The 23,333-nt window shown below is 42.0% G+C and overlaps 1 protein-coding gene across 1 annotated transcript in view; it reads right to left on the bottom strand.

The window, feature by feature from the left end:
* The window catches only part of FKBP1B (FKBP prolyl isomerase 1B), a gene marked incomplete at its 5' end in the record, with an annotated part of 46,740 nt that overhangs the window by 1,983 nt on the left and 21,424 nt on the right, over positions 1–23,333 (bottom strand). Inside the window, one exon of the mRNA XM_082308015.1 lies at positions 983–1,095. Within this exon, the coding sequence (XP_082164141.1) occupies positions 983–1,095 (113 nt within the window). The remainder of the gene's footprint in view (positions 1–982; positions 1,096–23,333) is intronic.

The raw sequence follows: 23,333 nt of genomic DNA, 5'->3' as shown, positions 1-23,333 counted from the left end.
GGGCATTTTTCAGCGTCTAGGATTCCTCAGATGGGCTTCTCCTTCTCTGGCTGGAGAGCAGGGAATGCCTGCATTGCTTTCTCCATAGGGCTGGAAACCATTTTCTCTTCCATCCCTCTCTGGAAAAGCACGGTTGCATCGGTCCTCAGTGGATTGTTTCCCACTTTGCATTCTTCCCTTCTCTCTATTTAAGCATAAGAAGTTGTTCCTGTTCTAGTTGTTCCTGTAATAATATTTGAGCAGTTTGCTCCTACGCTGAGCTCTAGGACCCCAAAACAGGGAGTCATGAGGAATTTGCACCCTGATCTCATTCACTCTTGCACTTAAGCAACCTCGCGTAGTGGGCCCTCACACCACTGCAGATAAAATGCAAGAGTTGGCAACGAATTGCATTGTGTGGCTCTTCTAGGGTTTTACTAGTGTTGGCACTCGCACTGTAATTAATGGCGGGCAGTTTCCCTTTTCTCAGCATAGGGTGCGTCAGTGAACGTTAAGTTTTGTAGCTGGGAGCCTGAAGTCGTAAACATTTAACAGTGCAGTTTGGTACCTTATTCAGTAAGGGTCAAAATCTGTAGCTCGGTCATGGATACCATCAAAACCAGCAGCTTGGATTTTATGGAGTAGCTGAATAGAGGCCACTCCATAAAATGCTGCCACCTGCAACACTTTAGAGGCCTCTGCTGTCTATTTCTGGAGCTGCCCATGGGAAAGGGATGGGGCTTATGCGGCACACTGGCACCCGGGGAGGGGACGCCACCTCCCGAACGCCTGCCACGTGGAAAGCCTCGTGAGCAGGGGATGTCCCTGGACGGACGGAGGAGAGCTACAGGAAATACTGTGCTCGAGCGGACCACGCTTTCAGAAACCACGCCGTATCCTACACTGTGATTTCCACTTGGTCCTGTCACCATCGCACCGGGCAGTGCTGTGCTCACCCCCCCTTCGGCCGGCTCGAAGTTCAGCCAGAATCACTTCTTTGTACCTGTGTAACACCTTCTTCAAAGCCTTTAATGACTTCTTGCCTGCCAATCTTGAACCTGAAAGGCTTGTTTCTGTCCCTGGAGGAATCAAACTTCTTTCCATTCTGTAGCATTCCTGCCAAAACAAGACACACAGTTTCAATCATCTGAGCTACAGCTGAATTTAAGTGCTGGGAGGGAAGGAGTGAAAAATTAACGTCTTGGTCACATCAGCTGCTCATTTCCATTTTCACTTTGAAGCCTCATCCAAACCGGATAAGGCAGGGGAGTCAAATGCAGTGGTACCATATTGTTACCTTTGCTTTCTAGTAATTTAGGCTCTAAAATGGAAATATATTCTTCTTATTATCCTTAATGCAATAGGTTATAACTCATATTGCACCAAACATTGCACAGACATACAGAAGAGCTGTTGCTTGCACAGTGGAGCTTCTCAGCTAAGTAGATAAAAGCAGGCAAGGAACAAGTGGGAAGCAGCAGCAGAGAGAATCCCAACACAGATGCCTGATCCAGGCCTGCTCCTAAACACAAAAAAGCTCCCTGAAACAAGCCTACAGGCAAAGAAACCAAATTTCACATAAATTTTACTAAGTTTTCTTCTCGCTAAATAGTTACCATTTGTTTTAAGGTATTCTTTTAACAGCGTAACTAACTGAAGGGAATAATCCTTGTGGAGTACGTGTCGGGCAACCAGGGGCTGCTGCTATGTGCGGCCCAAAGCTCACCACAGTCAACAGGAGCTTTCCACCCACCTCAAAGGGTGGGGACGTAGCTTCAGGTTTGGGAACTCTTCAGCCAAATTTGCTGCCAGTTAAACGTCTGCAAGTACAGAGCAGCTCCTTTGACTTGCTGCTGTAAATTTATACCAGCACACCTAGATGGAATATTTGGTACCTGGGACTGTTCACCTTCCCTACTCCATTTACTCAGGAGTACTAGAATAACACACGTTACACAATGCACGTGAAACTTCTACAGAACATCATTACACCTGCATGTGTCTCCTCATACAGAAAGAACAGAAAAAATTCAAAAAAATAATGAAAATAGGAAGGACATTTATAGGAATACTCTGCTACCCTCATGCTTTATATTTTCATTCAGCCACGAGACAGGAACGCCTTACTCATTCCTTTTGATGGGCACAACGCTGTTTCAACCCATATGTTATGAACGCATGCCCAGATTCTACAGCGAACGGATGAACCTTCACGGAGCGCTACGTGATTAGGTATTCTCATTCTCTTTTCAACAGTGGATAATTATGGTAGCTTTCAACTTGAAAGTGCCTGGTAATTGCTCTTTCAAAATGCTATACTCTGGATATTGCGAGGTTGGGCTGATATTTATATGTTAGAATAAACCCTTTCTTTGTAACGCTGTAGTGCCAGTGTTCTGGGCATATATCATGACTCTCCTGTGCAAGATGCTGTACAAAGAAAAGTTCATTAATAAGCAAGTATCTGAGAAAGTTTCTGGTTGAAAACAATATTATCAAGCACAGCTTTGACAGAAAAATGCTGAGAAATACTGCCTTTATGATCCAATATGAAAAATACAGTCTTCGTAGTTTCTTTTCATTAAAGCAGTTCTATTAATAGACCATCTTGATGCACAAGTTTTATTTTTCAGTGAAAACCATCAGTTATTGTCCAAACAACAACAAAAAGTCGTATTTTGCTTGTTTAAAAAGTCTGTGTTATGAATCAAAGGTAAATATGAAGAGATGTGCCAGAATGAAAACCAAAGACTAAAAGGGTCTCACCAACCTTTATGCTTCTAAGATGTAGCCAGCTCCTTTTGAGCTAATTACTCTGCTTCCCTCTATAATGAAGTCAGAGAAAAATGCACTTTCAGGGGGCAATTCATCTAACCAAATCTAGGGATCTACATTAGGACATAATGAATCGCATCCTAGCAGTGCCTATTTCTTTGCAAGGAATATAAGGGAAGGCCAAACAACTAGCTCAGACATCGATGTCTCCAAATTCATTAGTAGTTAAATCAGTGGTGATGGCGTTCTGGAGTTGCAGTAACGAGTACACAGTATTTGATCGTTCCAGTGGGGTTCTGTGTCTCGATATTAAAATATCAATATTAAAACCAAATGCCATATTAAGCGAAATTAGCTGTTGACCAAGTCCAACATTTGTCAAAGTTGGTACTTCAGAGATGCGTGTGCGTGTGTATAAGGCCTTAGGAGGAAAATTATCAAATAACCTGCCCATGAGGTATGCTTCATAACCTTCACCATCAGCGCTCGTCTTATTCCTTAAGTTTTTCACAGTATAAAGTGAAGTATTTTATGTATGCTCCGATGCAAGTACACAGAGGTATTAGGCAATGTATCGGCTCCGCGATAGCCCTCACCCCGCTCCACGCAGGCTGGGACGCCGCCCCAGCTGCCTGCACCAGGCTTTCTAGCTACAGACAAACACGGGCTCGTTGGTAATGCAGAAAACCAGCCAGCATATGGAGGAGAGCAGGCAGCGAGCAGCAGCTCGGGGGGAACTCTCAGGCATATCGTATAATCCTTTTTGAAGTATTTGATCTTAAATTTAAATGGCAGTCCTTCCTCACAGCAATTTTATTTTTAAACACATCATAAACCCTTATGATTCTATGAAATGGAAGGAGACTATTACAGAATCCCAATATTTAATAGTTTTAATATTAAAACTTAGTACTGTCATTACAGTCTGCACGTTCAAAGCAGTATGCAAACATTAATTATTCTTCACAGCGGCCCAAGGAGGTAGAAGAAGATATTTATTATAAAATAGCCTCAGTCTCGAAGTTCAGATTCAGATACAAAGTTCCACAGCACTTTAATATGCTTTCACTTCATTTTGTAACTAAATCCTATTAAAATACTTAGCTTAAAGGTCTGATGGTTTACTAAATACCACACATCAAACCGGCGGCAGAACCAGAATAAACTCTTCAGAGATCCTGACAACAGCTACTGGACAATGTTTCCCATTTAAAATAATGTTTCTATCATCTGCCCACGAGCTTGCTCATCTAATACATGTCATATAAAAACTGACTCCCATTTCACCATCGAAAGCCTAGAGAAGACGTGTTAGGCCTTATAGAAGAGAACAGGCTTCTTTGCCTATGTTTACAGCAACATCCTATTGTCAGCAACGGCTGAAAATTCATCAGGTGATGAGTTCAGAACCGTAACCTCCTCCGTCATTGCCCCACCTTACTGCTTTTGGAGGACAAACTGGGATTCAAAGAGTCAGATGTGTCCATATTTGCCGAAGCTCTGCCAGGAGGGTCAATTTTTATATGACTGCCCTTTAAAGGCACATCTAGTTTAGAAATGAGTCAGAGTCCCCATGTGCCCTGGAGAAGTTCCGATCCGGATTTAGATCTGAACTTTAGATCTTTTTTATCTATCTCTGAAAGTTAGAGTCGACTATTCAGGCTCCTGGGAGCTAAAACAGCATAATGTTTTATTTTCTCTCTTGCTAATGCATCAATTGATTTTCTTTTTGTGAAAAAATTGATTTGGTTAATATTCTTCAACAAGGACGGATGCCCATCTTCAGCCTGCTAGCATCTTTATTTATCTAGCTAACAACAAGGAGAAAAAAACCCCACAATCTGGAACCGAACGACGACATTGTTCTGCAAGGTCAGAACCATCAATAAGAGCCTTGACTGAGCAAGGACAACTAGATGCCTATATGCTTACTTGTTAGAATAACCTCACATTTGATCCTGAAAGGGAACCATCACTGTATTAAAATAATGAATTGTACAAACTCAGTTATCAGAATATCGTGCGGATTTGAAAACATTCTGATCTACAAGGTGTCCTAATTAATAACTAGGTTTTAAAAGTCAGGTGGCTGTAGAAAAGGAGATGTTTCAGACTATGGGTCCTGCTAAATCATTGAAGTTCAGCTCATTGAAGCTGAAGATCAAAGAGCACACAAATCATTTTGTCGAGGAACATGACTGGGGATCCATCTGAACTGCCAATAATACAACGCCATTTGGGCTAAAACAGCAGTGACACCAAAACTTCAGTCTAGGTTTAACACAAGCTATTATTTCTTATTAAAACATAGGTGTGTCTGCACTACTCTTTTAACATTAATTAACTAACTGAGGTCAGTCAACCTCAGCTAAGATCGCATCATTTAAGTCTGTTTCCTAAGGGGAGAGGGCTGATGACACTGTCTGTACTTGCCTCAGAACCTCTTTTAGCCAATTTCAACCAAGTTCGACAGAGGAGTAGGGTTCATACTGACACAAAGACCCTGTGCAGGTAATGAAAAGAAATCTGCGTAGGAAGAAGATCCCGTAAGTGCTTCTACGGAGAGAAAGGTTCAATCTTTACCTGTTATCAGAGAACCTACGTTACTGAGGAGAGGTCAGGAAGGGAAAGGCAGGAATGCTGCAGCTGGAGCAAAGTTTAACTTTCTTTTTACCAGCGGGTTCGTTCATGTGAGAATGATTCAGCTGGGAATTCATCCAACCACCGAACACAAACCCACAGAGCCAGCCCAGCTATTTAGACACCTAACTCACACCTATGGTCCCAGCAAAACCGTGCCCCAAACCATGCCCAAACCATTATCTGTACAGAAGATGGGTGGAGAGAGAGAACACCAAAGGCCCTCCATAGCTAGCCCGTCAAGCTCTCGTGCCTGAATCTGCAAAATTTATGTGTAAAATCCCACTGCTAACATGAGCCATCTCAAAGGTAGAAACTGCCTCTCCACCTGTCATCTAGGCTACTTCTGCAGTTAATGGAGAAAGAGGGGTATCTCCAAGAATTATTCATCCCACCTAGATTTAGATGTTAGTACTGCAATAACCTCCCGGAATTGTTTATCATTCTCAGTCAACTAACTTACAAAAGTTAAAAAGTTAACAACATTAATTTTAAACGCTAGACTGCCAGCTTTTTATAGGGCCCTAGTGAGGAGGTATTAACTCATCCGTCTGTACCGAAATGAAGCAGACCAAATTGCATCCCAGGCTTCAGTGGCTCCAGTGTTTACTGAATTATTTGTCTTTGCAGTGTTGACACATTCTGGGAATCACAAGACGGAGATCCTAATCCGGGACAAATCCCTTGGTTTCCCTAGTTGCTCTCCTTTTAGCCTGTACAATGGGATTCACTTTACCTTACAAGTACTAAGGGGATAAATTGAATAGATGACTTTCAAAAAACAGCAACATTCATCTGCAAAGTATTCCATTACCTTATTTTTGCAAACTGTAGTTACCTACAGAACGTAAAGGCGATACATACGCTTGAAGACAGCTACTTGCTTGAACGTATGTTGGCAGCAGAAAGGGGCAGATACTGAGGTGGTGTTTCTAGGACACTATCCCCCTTCATTTTATGTAGACCAGAGGTTCTTCAGGACAGGGACTGTATTTTGATGCCCTTTAATGCAATCACCTTTCCAATCATGCCTTGTAATAAATCTGTGCTGTTACAAACATGTCATTTGGCTTGGTTCCTAGGAGTCTCGGAGGCAGCATTTGTTGCAGTTAGTGTTGCTCTGGGTTAAGGATTTTTGATCTCAAGTGTTTCTTTTTTTCCTTAAAATATATTGTTTCTATGTCAAAATATGTCAATATTCTGTCAGGAGAATATCACAAAGGCTGGAAATTCTGGTTTTCCCCCCATTTACAACCTGTAACTATTACTAATATACACTTTTAGTCTGGAAAATATATTTTTGGGAATTTTCTAGAAACTGTACAAAAGCCTTTGTGTCAACATTGACACCTTCACCGTGTACAGAGGAAGACACAGTTCAGCAAAGCAGAGGAGTTCAGCATAATCACACGGGAGTGGTGGGAGAAACACATCCATAAAGTCACAAATCACATCCCGGGCTGGTTTACACCAGCAGAACTCCACCGATTTCTGTGGTGTTATTCGCATTTTACATTAAAATAGATCCGTTCTCTTCAGGACTCAGTTCTGACAGACTGCGGTGAAGCAGGACACCTCTGCGTTCAGCGGCGTTCCCCCCTCGCTCGTGGCTGAGCCTCATGCTAACACACCTGAAAAACTTGTGGTTTCCCCTCAGGAACAAGAACAGTTCCCATATGTCTTAGTGTTAAATGGAGAGATCTGGGCAACAATTTTCTAGGCAAATACAGCCGGTGCCTTGCGTTTCTGCTTCCCAGGGAAATGCCTAGGAGAGCTAACATGCCTCAGCTCTCCAGCTCATTCCATCAGAATCCAGATCTGCGTAAGCCAGATATCTCACACCTCTTACATCTTCATTTGCCGCTTCATTATTACCTCAAAACGCAGTTCACTGTTTTACACCTTTTCATCATAACAAGAGCTCTCAGTAATCTGTAGTTATACCTGGCCATGAGCCTCCTCCCAAACAACCATGCAGTACGTAGCGCATTCTTCCGATCTCCTGTATTTGACTTCCAAAGCAAACTCTTTCCCGGACAAATTTGGTGTCTCATCAATTTTACTGATGAAAATTGTTTTCATCAGAAATGATGGTTGTTGTAATGGAAATAAAGAGCGAGCGTTGAATGTGAGCCGGAGGATGCTTTCATGTCCTACGCTATGTTTGACTAGTGGGCCACCTAACTGTGCCCCGTACGGGGACTTTGGCAAGCGAAGTGAGAAGGGAAGCATGGCTTTTCAAGGGAAAGGTTCATCAACAGAGGTTTAGTACCGCTGTAAACACAAACTCAGTTTTTCCCTGCTAACGGTTCCTCTGCTTAATATAAACAAAGCCTTATGAGGAAAAAAGGATTTGCTGGCTTAGACTGTATTTTCCTGACAGTTTACAGCCACTTAAGAAAAAATGATTCATCTTTTTAAGGGAATTTTCAGTCCAGAGGGATAATAGTGGACTCTGGGGGTGCACCCCTGCGGCATATCAGCTCTTCACCACAATTTTTTTGTTGTTGTTTAAAAAGGCAACAGGAACGATTCGAACGTGCCATTTGTTGCCATGACAAACAATCACTGGCTCGAAGTATAGAAATGGGAAATGGATAGCGGTGGTGGTCACGTCTTAGGTCCTGTCACCGCAGCGCACTTCAGTGACGGTTGATCTTTTCAACACAGGCGGCCTTGCTGCTTCATTTTCTTCATGTATTATATACTCATATATCTTTAATGTGGAGTAAGAGCAACGCAATCAATTATTTATTACGCAGCTGACAGCGTGCAATGAAGACACAACAGACGACTATTCAATAATGCATTACCATGCACTATATATCAGTGTTGCGTACAACTACAAGACAATATGAAAGAGCCTTGCACTTAGCTTGACTTCACAGCCAAGAAAATTACATGCAATTGTCTAGTTCACTCTACCGAAAGGCATTATTCTGTCCTAACGGCTTTATAGATTTGCATATTCTTTAAAAGGGAAGAAAAAGTACATTTACTCTCAAGGCAGATATGAGGCTCAATACGCATATTCTACTTGGATGGTAAGGAGACCAAAACAATTCCTTTGGTATCCTGTTGCCTTAAAACAGTCATTTTATTTTAATGTTTGATTCCGTTACCATTACAAAGTTCAGCTGTAAAATATACATGCTCTGCAGCATAAGGCAAATTTCATTTGAATAAGCATGGCAGAATCAGGTCAATCTGGGTATGCTAATGAGTAGGACAATAGATGTCTAAAGCAACATTTTAGAGAGAATATATTGCTACAGAAATACTTTGCATCTCTTGCATCTCTACCCTTAAATACCATGTCCTGTAACACAGGTTCTGGAGGGAGAGGGGACGGTCCTGACCGGGCTACGTCTTTCTGTCCCTGCCCTCTGGCACCAGCCAAGAAGCACAAAGAGCAGTTCAAGAGCACGGCTGTAATACAAAGAAGACATTTTGCAAGATTTGCCACCTGAACACATGCAGCAGAGCTTGGCCAAAGAATTCTGGCTATCTAGTGCACCACGATAACAGGACAATATAATTAATCTCTTTTTTTTTCCTCCTTTGTTACATTCTCGGTCTCATCCTATGCCACAACGCACACATGTATTTCCTTCCCCCGCATTTTTTTTTTCTGATCACCTATGCAATGGTGGTATGGATTTGCTATTTCAGCCTGTAGCACACATATGAATGTGCAGATGACCTTCTGCTGGGAAGTTACACGCTTCAGTAGGGGGTTAAACCTCACTGAAATAGGTGAATGTGACAGCCACCTGTCTTTCTGGGTATGGCACAAGAAGGGCCCAAGCTCGGTCACCAAAGCTTCCAAATACAGATCTGGGTGCAGGGAGCACAGAAAAACACCACAGAAAGCAGAAAAGGATCTTCAGACATTTCTTGGGAAAGCTCTGAGCATGGCTCTGAGATCACATAAGAGAAGGGTTTGGGGAGAAAAGAACCAGCTTCCCTACTAGTTAATTCTGTCTCTGCTCAGGGAAAGGGTATGTTGAATGATCTGCTAGAAGAAACACCTTCCCAACCCAATATAAAAATACTGCATCAGCAGTTAGGTGTGCTTTAATGATGAGCTGTTTTCAGATTGGGCATCCTTTGTTTTTCAACTATCTAGACTTCCAGTATGTGCCTTCATGTCCTTCTGAATAAAATCTGTGCTGAAATCTTAATTTATCAGTGCAACACTTCAGATTCCCACGGCTAAAGCTAGCAACAGCCTAGTGAAAAATCAGAATCATAGAATCGTTTAGGTTGGAAAAGACCTTTAAGATCACCAAGCCCAACCGTTAACTTATCGCTGCCAAGTCCACCACTAAACCATGTCCTTAGTACCATGTCTACCCGGCTTTTAAATACCTCCAGGGATAGAGACTCAGCCACTTCCCTGGGCAGCCTGTTCCAGTGCCTGACTGCCCTTTCAGTGAAGAAGTTTTTCCTAATATCCAACCTAAACCTCCCCTGGCGCAGCTTGAGGCCGTTTCCTCTCGTCCCATCACTTGTTGCTAGGGAGAAGAGACCGACCCTCACCTCTACTCATCTCTAGTAGGGCACTGGGTTAAGAGGCTGTGCATACCCAAAGACAATAAATTCAAACATGGAAAAAGTGTATTCTTAACGTGTTACAACTTAACACCAAGACGTTAAACGGCGTGTTGGCTTTTGTGGCATTTGGAACTGAAAAATAACATTTCTCCCCACATTGCTTGTGAATGAATGTTCTTCCTCTCCTGCAGGCCCTTGTTTACCCAGTTCTTTTTTTGTCACATCCAACTTTCTTAATGCATAGCATGGCCATACCTCATTCACAGAGGAGTGTTTTACTGAAACTCGTCTTGACAAACACAGCAATCGTCTAACACCGTGCAAAGGAGTTAGCAACTCCTCTGTTCTCAAATAAGAAGGAGAAAAAGAAAAACATTCTTGGAAAAAGACAGAGACACACAAGATGCAACCAGGGAAGAAAACACAGTTTATAAAAATGGGTGTTGACTGAGCCATGTAAGAAGGCACAGTCAATACGCCAAGATTAAATAGACTCTAAATAAGTTAGAGGCAGACACTGCTGTTCCATCATGATCTCATATGTACATAAAACATACATAATGCAGAATTCAAATGCTTTTTATCCGGGGTATCCAACTTTCTGATCCAGACTGGTCAGACATTCCTGTAATGTGTCTTATTTTAGAGATGTGGTGTAACCTTCCTGGCTGGCATTATGTAATATCCCCTCCCTTCACAAGCGTTCGGAGAATTCCTGGGGAGTCGTCTCCTCCCGCCCGTGATTCCACACAGGAAAATGAGACATGACTTCACTGGCACCAATGTGGGGCCACCATGGGGCCTCGCTTTAGTGTAACACAAACCGTTTCCAGGGTAATCAGGTGAAACACGCTGCTGTTTCACTCAAGGAACGAATCCCTTGCTCAAGAGTGCAGAAGGACAGGTATCTAGATGCTGCACTCTCTCCATTGACGTGGACAGACCATAGACTTCTAGGTAGCTAAAGACAGTTGAGATTCATTCCACCCGAAACAACTTGATCACAGTCAAGATTAGTGAAAAAATGCAGTTTAAAACCAAGTTGGTTTTGATTTGTGTACCAAAAGCCTTCCTGTGGATTATGTTGCCTAAGGTCCTTCAGACTCAGTGACCGCAGATCTACCTAGATCTACCTAGTCACTTACTATGTATAGTAATACAGACAGTAAACATGCTGTAGAAATAACAGAAGATAAAAGCCACTTCTAGTCTTCGAATGAACTCTGAGAAGGGCTTATTAACAAGTTATGTATTGGGTAATCCTCATTATGCTGTCAGAAGTTCAGCCTACCATTAAGATCAATGCTGGTATAAAACCAGCATTTTGCTAAGCAGTCTTTATCATTTGCTGCAGCGCTCCAGTGGAAGTATGTCTTATTCAGACACCATCATTTTTCTAGGCTGTCTTTTTAAAAGGTATATGAGATACACTCATCAAAGGAACAAATCTTTCTATCAATGTACAGTTTGTTCTTCCAACCTACTAGGAATGCACTTGCTTTCACAAAAAGGAGTATTTTTGTGGTATTGTTTTCAATGTAAACAGTGTTTTACGTGCTCCAAGGCAGATCCAAGCAGTGTCATCGATATCTCTCTGCCTGTAAACTCTGAAAGTATGTTCTGAAATAATATTAGCTACGAAATTCCTCTTTTGCCACATTTGTTTCCTAATTTTGTTCCTGGTGTTGCAGATCCTCTTTGGTGTAAACTGGCACAGTTCCCCTGATATTAATGAAAGTACAAAAATGTATGCAGCAGTTTAAGACCTGGATCATGGTAATTTAAAACTAAGCTGAATGATGCACTCGGGACTATCCTCCAGAGCAGAATCCTGCAAGAATACAGAATAGCGTAGATTTGTGATCAGAGCAAAAAGCTGGATGTCGAAAAGAATAGGTTCTGTCACCAGACAGCTGTGTAAGTATAACTCACCTTCATTTTATTCCCTGTGAAACGACGACTGTGGTTTGACCAAGGTCAGAAAGAGAGTCACTAGCATATCCAGCAATAATATTATTAATTAATACACTTTGCCTTAGGTATCTTGAAAGGCTTCATTCAGTAAGCCTTTAAAGTATCTTCAGAGCCACAGTGGAAAGGAGCTATTAACAGCACAGTTTGTTATTATAAATAGGTCTTTTCCATCTCTAAGTTTTGATCTTGATCTTATAAATGAACTATGGAAAAAGTGGCAGCTGTTATCTTGACAGATGGGTCTCAAGCATTGCTCCGCTGGACATTAGACAGTCGTCTCTCCCGAGACAATAGGAATTTCCAAGCGCCTGTATCTGTTTTCACCTATTTAACAAGCCACTCATGTCTTGGGCTAGTGAAGGGAAGAAGCAAGGAGAATGCAAAATAAATGTTTTAGGGGAAACATCTCAGAGAAAGGGGTGAGAACCAGATGCGTATCACCTGTTAGTGACTTCCCCCTCGAGTTTTACTGAAGTGACAGACAGAAAATGAATCAGAAGTCTCTTATAGAGGCAATGGGGACAAACAGGCACTTCCAGAAGGTGAGATACAGAAAGCCTGTGCACTGAGTGAAGAGCAGCCTAATGTCAGCTAGCAGGACAAGATAAGTACAAGGATGCACCTCAATTTTCAGCTCTTCCTAGAATTTAGCAGCATCATCCATTTTGGATGTAGAGCTTTGAATCTGATTTTAAGGACAGACACAAGCCTGAGAAGCGTTCATTCTTTTTAAAGGGTGCTTGGTAGAGAGGGTGCTACTGCCCACCTTTTCTATCATAAACACTTGCCAAAAGCACGACGAGTTCAACTCCACCTCAAGCCTGAATTTAAACCCATGTCCTTCACCTTTACTGATGGTATTCTCATCATCGGACAACCAAACACTCAATGGCATCACCCTCTGCGCTCCCACTTGAATCTGTACGGTAGCTGGGAATGGAGAATGATGAAGTTAGGAGAAAACCAAGCAAGTAGCAATTAGGGAGGGCAGCGGGATGCACAGAGACCTGCATGCCAGTCCTTGCTCCCAGGACTCGTTGGATCAGCTGTGCCTGATGCTGTGTAGGGTTTGCCCCTGCATTGTTTCGACCAAGTTGTCATTGACTTCAGCAGGAGCCTGAGGATGGACTGCACGGACCATAACGTTTTTCCAAAAGCTAAAGTATTTTCACACTCAGGACTGCTGCAAACAAAAGACATCGTAAATTAAGCCAGTTTAGATACTACAAATAGAAATAGTAGTCAGTCCATAGACACAAACAACAAAGACAAACATTGCCAAAAATACCTCAATAGCACAACAGAGTGGAAAACAACACAAGTTGAGAGTGGACCGAACAGTGAAGCATTACATACACAAATGTATTATTACACCAGCAACGGAAAGCTGGAAGATTTCAGACTCGACAGCAAAACGTGTAATGTTATCATCTGTAAAAGCAAAGACAGAGATGGTGAATACACTGCATAACTCTCAGGAATTGCTGTACCAGACAGCTCTCTATCACAGGTCACACTATCTTTGATCCTCCCAGTAAGTGTAACTGAAAAAGTAGCATCCTATATGAGTAACTTACTATATGAAGTCAGTAAAAATCTGTTTCTAACAATCAAATGGCCAAAACATACACATCATGACCACACTAACAAAGGATGTTTTTCTGCACAAAAATAATGGATTGCTCTGTTCAATTTTATCCAAAATTCTAAAGAAAATAAAATTCAGGGTTGAATGGAATGAGGGAGTGAAACATATTGCTTTAGAAAATGAAAAAAAAAAATGCCTTATGTTCATTTGAAATCTTTCATTCTACTGAGAATACACTGCTTGGTTTTCAGATATTAATATGAACTATTTAAATTCAGCTTCGATGAGGTCTAGGGAGTTCTTGACCACCACCACCTTTGCAATTATTTAACAGCAAGTATTGTTTAGTTACATCCAAGCTAAAAGACACCAGAGCTATTAAGGAGAAAACATAAAAGGAAAAGAGAAAAGTTAACATTCATAAGGAGCGTGCTGAAGGGGAGGCATATCAGATAAAATTCAAGTATCCAGACAGCCAAACCAGACAAAAGAAAGGCAGAGCTGACCTAAAATATGGATCAAAGAAGCTGAGATTTATGTGAGAGGGATACAGTTATCTGGTCTAAAATAATCATGCACCCAGACACTCAGAGGTATTCTGCACCACTTCAAAAGGTAATTGAACAGATCTGCCCTGACCAGGTAACACGGCTTACTCTGTAATCCATAATATGTAATGTAACAGAACATGTAAAAGCTCCATTCATTTAGGCTGCTGCTTCCATTTTCCCATTTTGCACAGCAAAGAAAAGGGTTTGTGGGATTTAATTTATCTCAGTTTTGTGTACCATTTCAATGCTTAAACACGTATCTGCAGATTTACTGGCTGCCCGCATAGGGACTTCCAGTGATCCCGCTCACAAGGGCAGCAATCACCCAGGCTACCGAGTCTTTGGAAATCATTCATCAGAATTGTAAGTGTTCTGGCTGTTCATGTTATCAAACAGGGGAAAAAAGGAAATAAAATGGAAAATTACATAAAACCAATGAACTTAAGTAATCTAAGTTTCAAATAATAAAAAAACTCAAGCTGCTGATTTGACTCAAAACTGACATAGGTACAAATCTCTCTCCTGGGAAAACAAGTTTATTTGTGGCTTTTTCAAGAAAAAGGATGCAGAGAATTTAAATTTCTCGGTATATCTGATCTGTGTTCTCTAACACAACTGAGTATCTGTGAGCTTCTGCCTGCCCACGTGACCAAAGATCGCTAAAGACACAGCCAGGCACGCTTAAGCCATAACTCTATTTTAACAGGCACAAACCACATGAAAGCATGTTCTGCATCTCATTTCACATCTCACGTGCTCTGCGCAGTCTGTGGGCTCAGGCAGTATCCTAGAGACACAGAGCACCATATATCGCGTTCCTGTTTTGTCTATTATAAGCATCCACCTAGCACAATAAGTATCACCGTGTAGTAAAACTACCAGTCTCACCAAATCCACCTACCATTTTTGGCATCATTTTATTGCTTTCAACTTAATGATCTGCCCTGAAGATAGGACACTTTGATTCATGAGAACCCCCCCGTCATCAGTACTTGGTCTTTACTGCACGTAATTCGGATGAAGACTTCTCCTCTATGTCCATGACCTTGGCTAATGCTCCAAATAAACCCGTGCTTTGTAGCTTTTGATGTGCTTTTGATGTGCTCCCAAATGATGGCTTTCAAATTTTTTGAGTCTTTCTTTGATACCGGCGTCTCTGCCGAGATCATTCATTGGCTGTATTTTCTTGTTGATAAGCTGAAAGGCTTAGCTGAGTTTTGGTTTTGTCTTGTTTCGCATCAGTGGTTCCTCTCTCTTGTATGCGTTGTGGCATGGTGACGGTGTTCAGGCAGCACCCTCATCTGTGGCCTTTCCTGGCCGCCGGCTTTGCACCGATGCCATACAAGCTATCGCTGCTGCCTGGCGCAGCTACTTCACGCTTCCATCACATCCCATATGTTGGGGAAAGCTCCGTTTCTGCTACAAGCAGGTTTTTCAATTCTGAAAATGCTCAGTGGAGAACTTCATGTCAAACAGGTTGTGGCATGTAATCATGACTTCTGCTTCTGAGCTCCTTCTGCCCTACCATACAGGTTTCATGAGAGCAAGACCACTGTTCTCTGCAGGCTTGCAATATTAGCCTCTCTTCTGCCTTCAGTAAAGCGCAGTAAATCTCTAATGGACGGATACCTGATCTTACATACAGGGCACTGCTGCTTGCACCACGCCCTGAATGTCAGCCTGAATTCTTGGTGAAGGAGAGGTATCTAAAGGTATCATACTCTTCGCTGGATCAAAAGTCTAAGCCAGCCGTAACAATTCTGGTAGTTCAATCCTTGATCTATGCATATTTCTGTAATTTTTGTGTGCTTTGCCTTTTTAAGTCAAAACATCATCATCTGCCTTGCTTGTGCACTGTGCACCCTACTGCTTACCTTCTAGCAAGAGGATTATATACTGCCTTCGGTCCTTATGGAACTTCACTTTTTTCCTTGCTGTTCAGGGCCTTCTCAGAGAGGCAGTCACATGTTTCGAAGCCCAGTATGGTTGGTATTTAGGATCAATTCTCCAGGCAAAAAAATGCATGTAAATTTTTGCACAGCTTGCAAATGAACCAGCGAGCCCTCCTGGGATCTGCCCTTAGGGCTAAGGTGGTTTCCTTAACCTAAACAGCCTTTTCTGCAGAGACCTGAACACCTAACTCTGGAGATTATGACACCGGACTCCTAGATAGCAAATCCCAGATTAACATTCTGCTAAACAGTTTCAGAAATAAGTCTTTCAGCAGTGCTTTCCTAAGGGTTTAAAAGAAAGTGTGATTTTTAAAAAGTGATTTATAAACCAGCTGCATTTGGATTGCAACATTGCATTAAGCAGAGAAGTAATTTTTTGAGCAAATATAACAGCCTCCTTCTGTTTAGGTGTAATATTTTTTCTACTTCTGTTACACCAAATTATGTGGCTAATATAGGCAGAGTGCACCTCGCAAGGAGCCAGAACTCAAACAGTGTTTAGCTGCATCCCTTTGAATGAAACGGCTTTATAGGACCATGAAACCTAAATATTGGTGCATTGCAGATTGTCATTTTTAGCTGCTGCAATACCACGTCTTGTTTTGGTGCCTACTGCCAGATGACATCATCTTGTAGCAACTTTTTCAGTGGAGCAGCCAAAGCTGCTTCTCCCAGGATATTGTTGACTAGAAATCCAACAATCCTGTATATTTTTTTTTTTAGTCTTCCTGCTGCGAGTAAGACTGGAAGGATGGGAAGGAAGAGGAAATGATAGAATCATATCACCAAGGAAGATCACAGATGGCCCTGGGAAAGACAGGGATGCAGATACTGTTGTAGTACAGCCTAAAGGTGTATCATATCTACACCTAATAAACCCATAAGCAATACCAGTTCTTCAGAGCTGGTGCATGCATGGATACATACAATTCTATTTTCTCACATCAGCTTGAGCTCTGTGCCAGGTTCTTTATCTAACAATGTAATAATGGCTAGAGATGGAGCCCTAGCAGTGAAAAAAAACAACAGAAAGGCTTTGTTTGCCATGCTGCAAGGATGATTTCTGCTACAAATGCTTCACAGGCTAAGAGCATGACATCAGGTTGTCATGTAACATGGACTGCAGGTCCAGGCTGTATGTCTAAATATATTTGTCTCGGCCTCCAGGTCAAATTTGAATTTTAGAGATGCACTGTGCATGTTCAAATCGAATACCAAACTTCCTCTGGGTGAGCTCCAAGACCTGTGCTGACTCTCGGTATTGCTTAATAAAGAGGGGAGGCCAATTTAAACTCCAGATTTTTGTGATTTTTTTCAGATGATCTCATGCTTTGCACAGCCATAAAAATGAAACGGATTTTCACACATGACAAGAAGTTGAGAGTGAGCATTTCTAGCTATGGCACAATGTATGTTTTTACTCTGAGGCAGACAGGCTTTGTCCCAGTGACCGGGAGAACATGTTATCTGATCCCTAATTTGTTTAACAGTCCACAGAACCTTTTTAGGCTGGTGCCCAGATATGATCTTTATTTCTGTCTTTGTGGTGACAGTGCTACCAGACTCAGTGCACTGGGCCACGTCTCCGTTTGGTTGCTTATATCAATCATTTAAGCTCTCATAAGAGAACACAAATCAGCATCACCTGTATTTTTAAGGTTACAAGAACTTCTAAACCTTGTTCCGATCTCATTCAGAGCAACTTCAACATCCTGCTTGCTCTGCTAAAGTGTTAAAGAATACAAAGCAGGAGCGCTACCTTTTTATCTGCTTCAGAAGCCTTCATGGAGATTAGGAAGTGTTGCTCTGATCTCTCCCAGTTCTGTGCCACCTTGCTATCTGGACACAAAAGGTCAGACTTTAGGCTGGGGTAAATCAGTTGAACCTCGAAAAGGTCAATAGAGCAATGCTAGCTTGTCCCAGCCGAGGAGATATCCTCACTGAGCCATTCCAGAGATATGGGACTTGGGATACAGGGTTTTTCCCACCACACACTTTCCTATATCCATTTTCTACTCTCCTACAGAGATTCCCTAGCTCCCTAGATATTCTGTTCAATTTCTTGCTATATTTTTTTTCTCTCTCTTGGCAAATTCCAAGACAATTTGCCCTCCTGGAAGCCAGAAAATTAGTATGTTCTAATCCTTGCACCAGTCACTTTTTTCTAACATGGATTTATTCTGATGGACCCAGGATTAATAAACCTTGGTGGGATCACAAAAGATACAGTGAGAATATTTACTCACAACTTCTTATTCTTAACAGTTATTAAAAGCACACCTAGATCCAAATTCTTTCTTCATTTGTCCCTGCATCAAGAGCCTTCTGAAAGGGCAGGACAGAGAAATAATATAGTCTCTTTCAGTGTCCTTGCATATAGACTTTGAAAAGACCAGAATTCAGGAGAGGTCTTCGTGGTTTAATTTGTGTGAAGAAAAAAAAAAAAAAAGACCTAGGTATGAGAAATGAAAATAGATCAGTTTCAACACTTTTCACTGCAAAAGCAGAACATCTGATGCTAGATGGCCGTATCAGTCGGGGACTGCAAGAATAAAGGAGGACCTTGTACAAAATTTCCCACCGCAGACATAAAGACTAGTGTGTTGGCTGCGCACAGAATAAAATGAGTAAATTTTATTACCTGAAGGTAATGATTGTTTTGGGATTCGTTTTTTTTTTGTTCACACAAATTCAAAGCAAACTTAGCCAGGTTTAGTTTCACTGTTTTTGCTACATTGGTGTGACTTTGCTAAAAATAGGCAAATCAAACCAGAGCTCCCTGCTCAAGTTTGACCCTATATTAATAGAAATACGCATGACCCTGAGACACTCCTACATTAAACAGTCTGAGTCAGGGCAGACTCCCTGACTCATCCGAATCGCTTTTCTCATTCTGGGTAACTTGGAAATAACAGTGGCATAGATGCTGCAGGAGGGGCAGTAAGTGATACTTGTATTAACACCTTCATTTTTGGAAATTTGGTGTGCCTGCTACAGACAGCTAGAGAAAGGAAGGCAAAAAATAAATAAATCAAACTCTGGCTTGTATACAGAGACAGTCATCCTTCCCCATGAGTGGGGAAAATGCCAAGGAACAAATTGGATAGTGTGTACAAAAGGAAGAAAAAACCCTCTATCCTGCTGTTTACTTGCACAGTCCCATGCTATTAAATGCATATGCCTCAAGGGAGTGCCAACCTAGCCCCAGGAAATTCCGGCCCATCTTGAAGAGAGTCATCATTTACTACTGGGGAAAAAAAAAAAAAAAGGCATTAGCAGGGGCAGGAAGAGGCTAAGATGATTGGGTTTAACTTTTGCTGGCCCAAAGCCAAATATGCAAGCAAAGGCTTAAGAGAACTTTCTTCTGATGCCTCTGTGCCAACAATAGATGTGGACAGGACAAATATTTACAGACCTAAAGTGGAGGGAGACTAAATGGGGGGAGCCAGACCCTGCCTGAAGTGCTTATTATAACGATTAGCCCGTGGCGGCTTTACGGCCCTGAGGCGACTGCTCCCCGCAGCCGCAGACAGGATGGAATGACTCAATGACGATGCCGCCAGCACAAGATGTCTTTTCACATGTCCTGTACCATGCCGTCCTCCCTTTCCCTGGGGGTGTATTAATAGCAGTGTAGTCATACTGTACATACTACAGTAAAACAACCTTTCTCTGAAGTGAGAACGCATTCAAAACAGACAAAATGCTCCTGGAGACCTGGAGGAGGTGTTGACTCTTGTGCTCCCATGCCCTGAATGCTCTCTTTCTCTCTGGGCATCTCTCCGAGGCCACCTCCCTCTATAAGCGTCTCTCCTCAACACCCAAACGTGTCCTAACATTACAGAAAAATGAGTTATTAAATGGATGGTTTGGCTGAGAGATGTCTCTTACTTTATTTACCTTTGAAAACAGAAAATAAATATAATAGTAATATCTATGTGTGTATCTGACTGTGTCCCTTCCTCCTGTGTTCTTTGCTGTTCACCTTCCTTCGCTGTCTGGGAATGAGAGTTTCTCTTGATCTGTTTTTTGCACAGTTAAGCACAATAGAGCTCCTGAATGATGCTATGATACAAACATAATCAAATTCTCTTTTCTCTGTTTCCGGAAACAATGATGATGCTATAAAAAAAAAAATAATGGTGGGAACATCTATAGTAGGGGGGGAGTGTCTGAGAGCAGAACTTTGTCCAAAAGCACCTGCATTGAAAGCAACCGAAGGATTGTTAAAATGATTGTTTAGTTGTGATAACCACCTAGCTCATTCCTTATTTTCCAGAGCTGATCTTGTCACTCCACCCTTAAAATTGCCATGTATAAATTCGATCTGAAGATCTCCCCAGCTTTGCCTTCCTGGATATTTATGTCTGAAGCCCAAGAACTGCCACTAGCTGATCACTGCAGGATAGATCTTCAGCAAAAAGGACCTTGAAATGAATAGCCACATCCTGTAGCATCTGATTACAGGGGTTTAATTGCATTATTCTCAACCATTTAAAAAGCAATTATTCCCCTTCTTCCTACACACCCATGTTTACTCGAATAACTGGAAACAGAGTCAGAGATGCATGGAGAAATACAGAATTTTTCTGGAAAAGCAGTTACATATTAAAGAATTAAACACGTCTTTTCACTGAGAGGTTAAATAATGAAGTATCTTCTGTTTCTCAGTCACCTTGAGCTTAATACAGGAGTCCTGAGGTCCAACTCCTGCCAGGGTGTGCAAATGCATAATTTTCTATTTACCTTTTCTCCTAAGAAAATAAAATCAATAACATAACCCCACAAACCTTGCAAACTGCAGCAACATGCAGCCTCCAAGAGGCAGAGAAACATTCTTCCCATGTAGCCCTACGGAGACCCATAAAGCAAACACAACCCTGTGTCCTCACAGCTAGAACACCATTTACCTTGCGTGACTCTCACGTTACATTGCAGAGTACCAGGAGGGTGTTCCTTGCGACTACTCTACAGTGCCCATTTAATTCCTTGCTTTCTCTCCCTCTGGCCCCTACATGCAAGAAATTAGACGGGCATCTGCAGAAGCTAAATCACGCATTGGACATTCTTGTCGTCAAGCTCTCGGTCTGCCCAAAGTACGAGTAAAGAAAATTAGTGATAATCTGCCCAGTGAGGCCAGTATCAAGCTCTGTAGTTGGCTCCAGAGCCACGGCTTAGATCTGCAAGTCGAGCAAATGCTCTGATACTCAGCCTGGATGCTTCTCCATGAGCGTCTTATGTGGTGCCATCAGGAAGCAGCTCCCAAACGCTGCACGCGTGTCTGGCATTGCTACTGCCAAGCCACACGTAATCGTTCTCAGTCTAATCCTAAAACTTTTCATTCTTTTCCTTGTGTTTAGAGCTCTGTTTTTGTTCCCCAGTCAGAAATCTCTAAGCAGGAGCTGACCTGTCTGATCCCAGCTGGGGTCTGAGCCAACATGGATTATCACCAGTGGAGAGCTACAGAATCATGGCTGGGGCATGTCGAGGTCATGGATGTTTCCTCAGCTGAAGTTGCTCACTCTCTCTCCTTCATAGCCATGTATCTTCGACCTAACTTTCCAGCTTAGAGAGCTGGCTATGCTCTGAGACGATGGGTATTTCCACGTTGCATGCCGGGGTCATCCAAAGGCTGCCCTCTGGATCAGACTTACTCTATATTCAGACAGTGAAACTACAAGTGCAACCCCAGGCACAGCCCAAGGGACTCTATGTCTAAGCCTGTCTGGCAGTTTAATATTCTGCCAGGCACCTTAGCACACCCGAACGGGCAGTCTGTAGCCTGCCTGCAGGGCAAGCCTGTGATCAGAAGCGGTGGCTCACACAACCGTCCCGCTCCCAGCCCTTGTCAGCTGTAATGTAGACACGGCCTGGGGTGATGTTCGAGAACGAGAACGTGCTTGTCTCCAACACAGCAGATCCTCTCGAGCTAGAAGCTGAACGTGCCGTGTCTACTAAGCCTGTGCATCACACATATATACATAATAAAAGGCAGCCAAAATCTTTATTAAATAAACTAATAAGTACTTAAAATTGCAAGCCAAATGGGACCAATCTTCATTTAATGTGACCAGAAATGTTTAATACTCCCCTGTCTCCATGACTCATAACATCGAAAGCCCAGTAAAAGCCGAGAAACACGTGGTGCCTGCTACAGAGCAGCGCACAATCTTCTTTTAACTGCAAATGTATACAAAAAGCAGTACGTATTAACCAGACTAAAAATGTCATGCCTATCAGGATAGAAGAATGTAATATCTGGTCTCACACACACTTTCTATCACATAACAATGTTGGCTGAAGATACAAGTTTCTCTCAATACCTCTGCAATGCTCACATCATACATATCAACACATCCATGCCAGAAAACACAACACTAGCTACAAATGGCAGAGTTTTTGCATGTAAACACAGCATAAAGGGCAGATATTTGAAGATAATTAGGTGTCTAAAGATGCAGTAGTCATACTGTGGACATTTCAAATGCATCTGGGTATCCAACTCCTTTGATTTCAACTAAATTATTTTAAAACCTTTTTGACTCTAAATATTTTCTTAAGTTTTTCCCAGACATAAAGCGTAACTATCACAAAGTTACAGTAATTACCATCACTCCAAAGCCTACAGGTCTCATTTAAAAAGTTCAACTTCCTAAGCTGCAATGCTATGTGAAAACATGTATGACATTTATCACTTAAAAAAACCCAACTCTTAAAAGTGAGGAAATGGACAGGCAACAACATTGCAAAGTTTATCATGTCCACGTAGTACCAAACATGTATTCTTATTACCTGGTATGAAGAACACACACTGCATCACAGCAGGCAGCCATAATTCTGATCTGACGTTATTGAAAGGATTGTTCTTCTCAACGTTGGTGCATAGATATTTTAAGAAATAGTGGGTAGTGGAAAATATTAGTTAATATGTGTATTAATAAGACATTGATCATTATTCATGCTTACATTTTGATAGAGCATTCATAAACCCTAACTCTGAGTCAGCTTTGACCTGGCAATTCCCATGGAACAGACTGAGGTCCTACTTGGCTGGACTTGCTCACAAGGCACATCCGTCGTTTTAAACCTAAATTTATTTCTGCCCTCGTCAACCTGCTATCTCATTATCTCACTATTCACTGACAAAAGAAATGATGAATCATGAACACTGGGGTACAGGGAACCAAATACACTCAACAAAATTAACCTCATTATGTCAGTTGTGCGTAGCATGATGAAACCCTCCGGCGGGACCTCTAGGGGTTACTGTAACACAAGTAAAGAATAGTCGCATTGCACTGAAAATTATGATGAATA

This window comes from Platalea leucorodia, assembly GCF_965183815.1.
Source record: "Platalea leucorodia genome assembly, chromosome: 3".
Taxonomy (NCBI): domain Eukaryota; kingdom Metazoa; phylum Chordata; class Aves; order Pelecaniformes; family Threskiornithidae; genus Platalea; species Platalea leucorodia.
The sequence above is the reverse complement of the archived record's forward strand: the minus strand, read 5'-3'. Positions and strand labels throughout refer to the sequence as shown.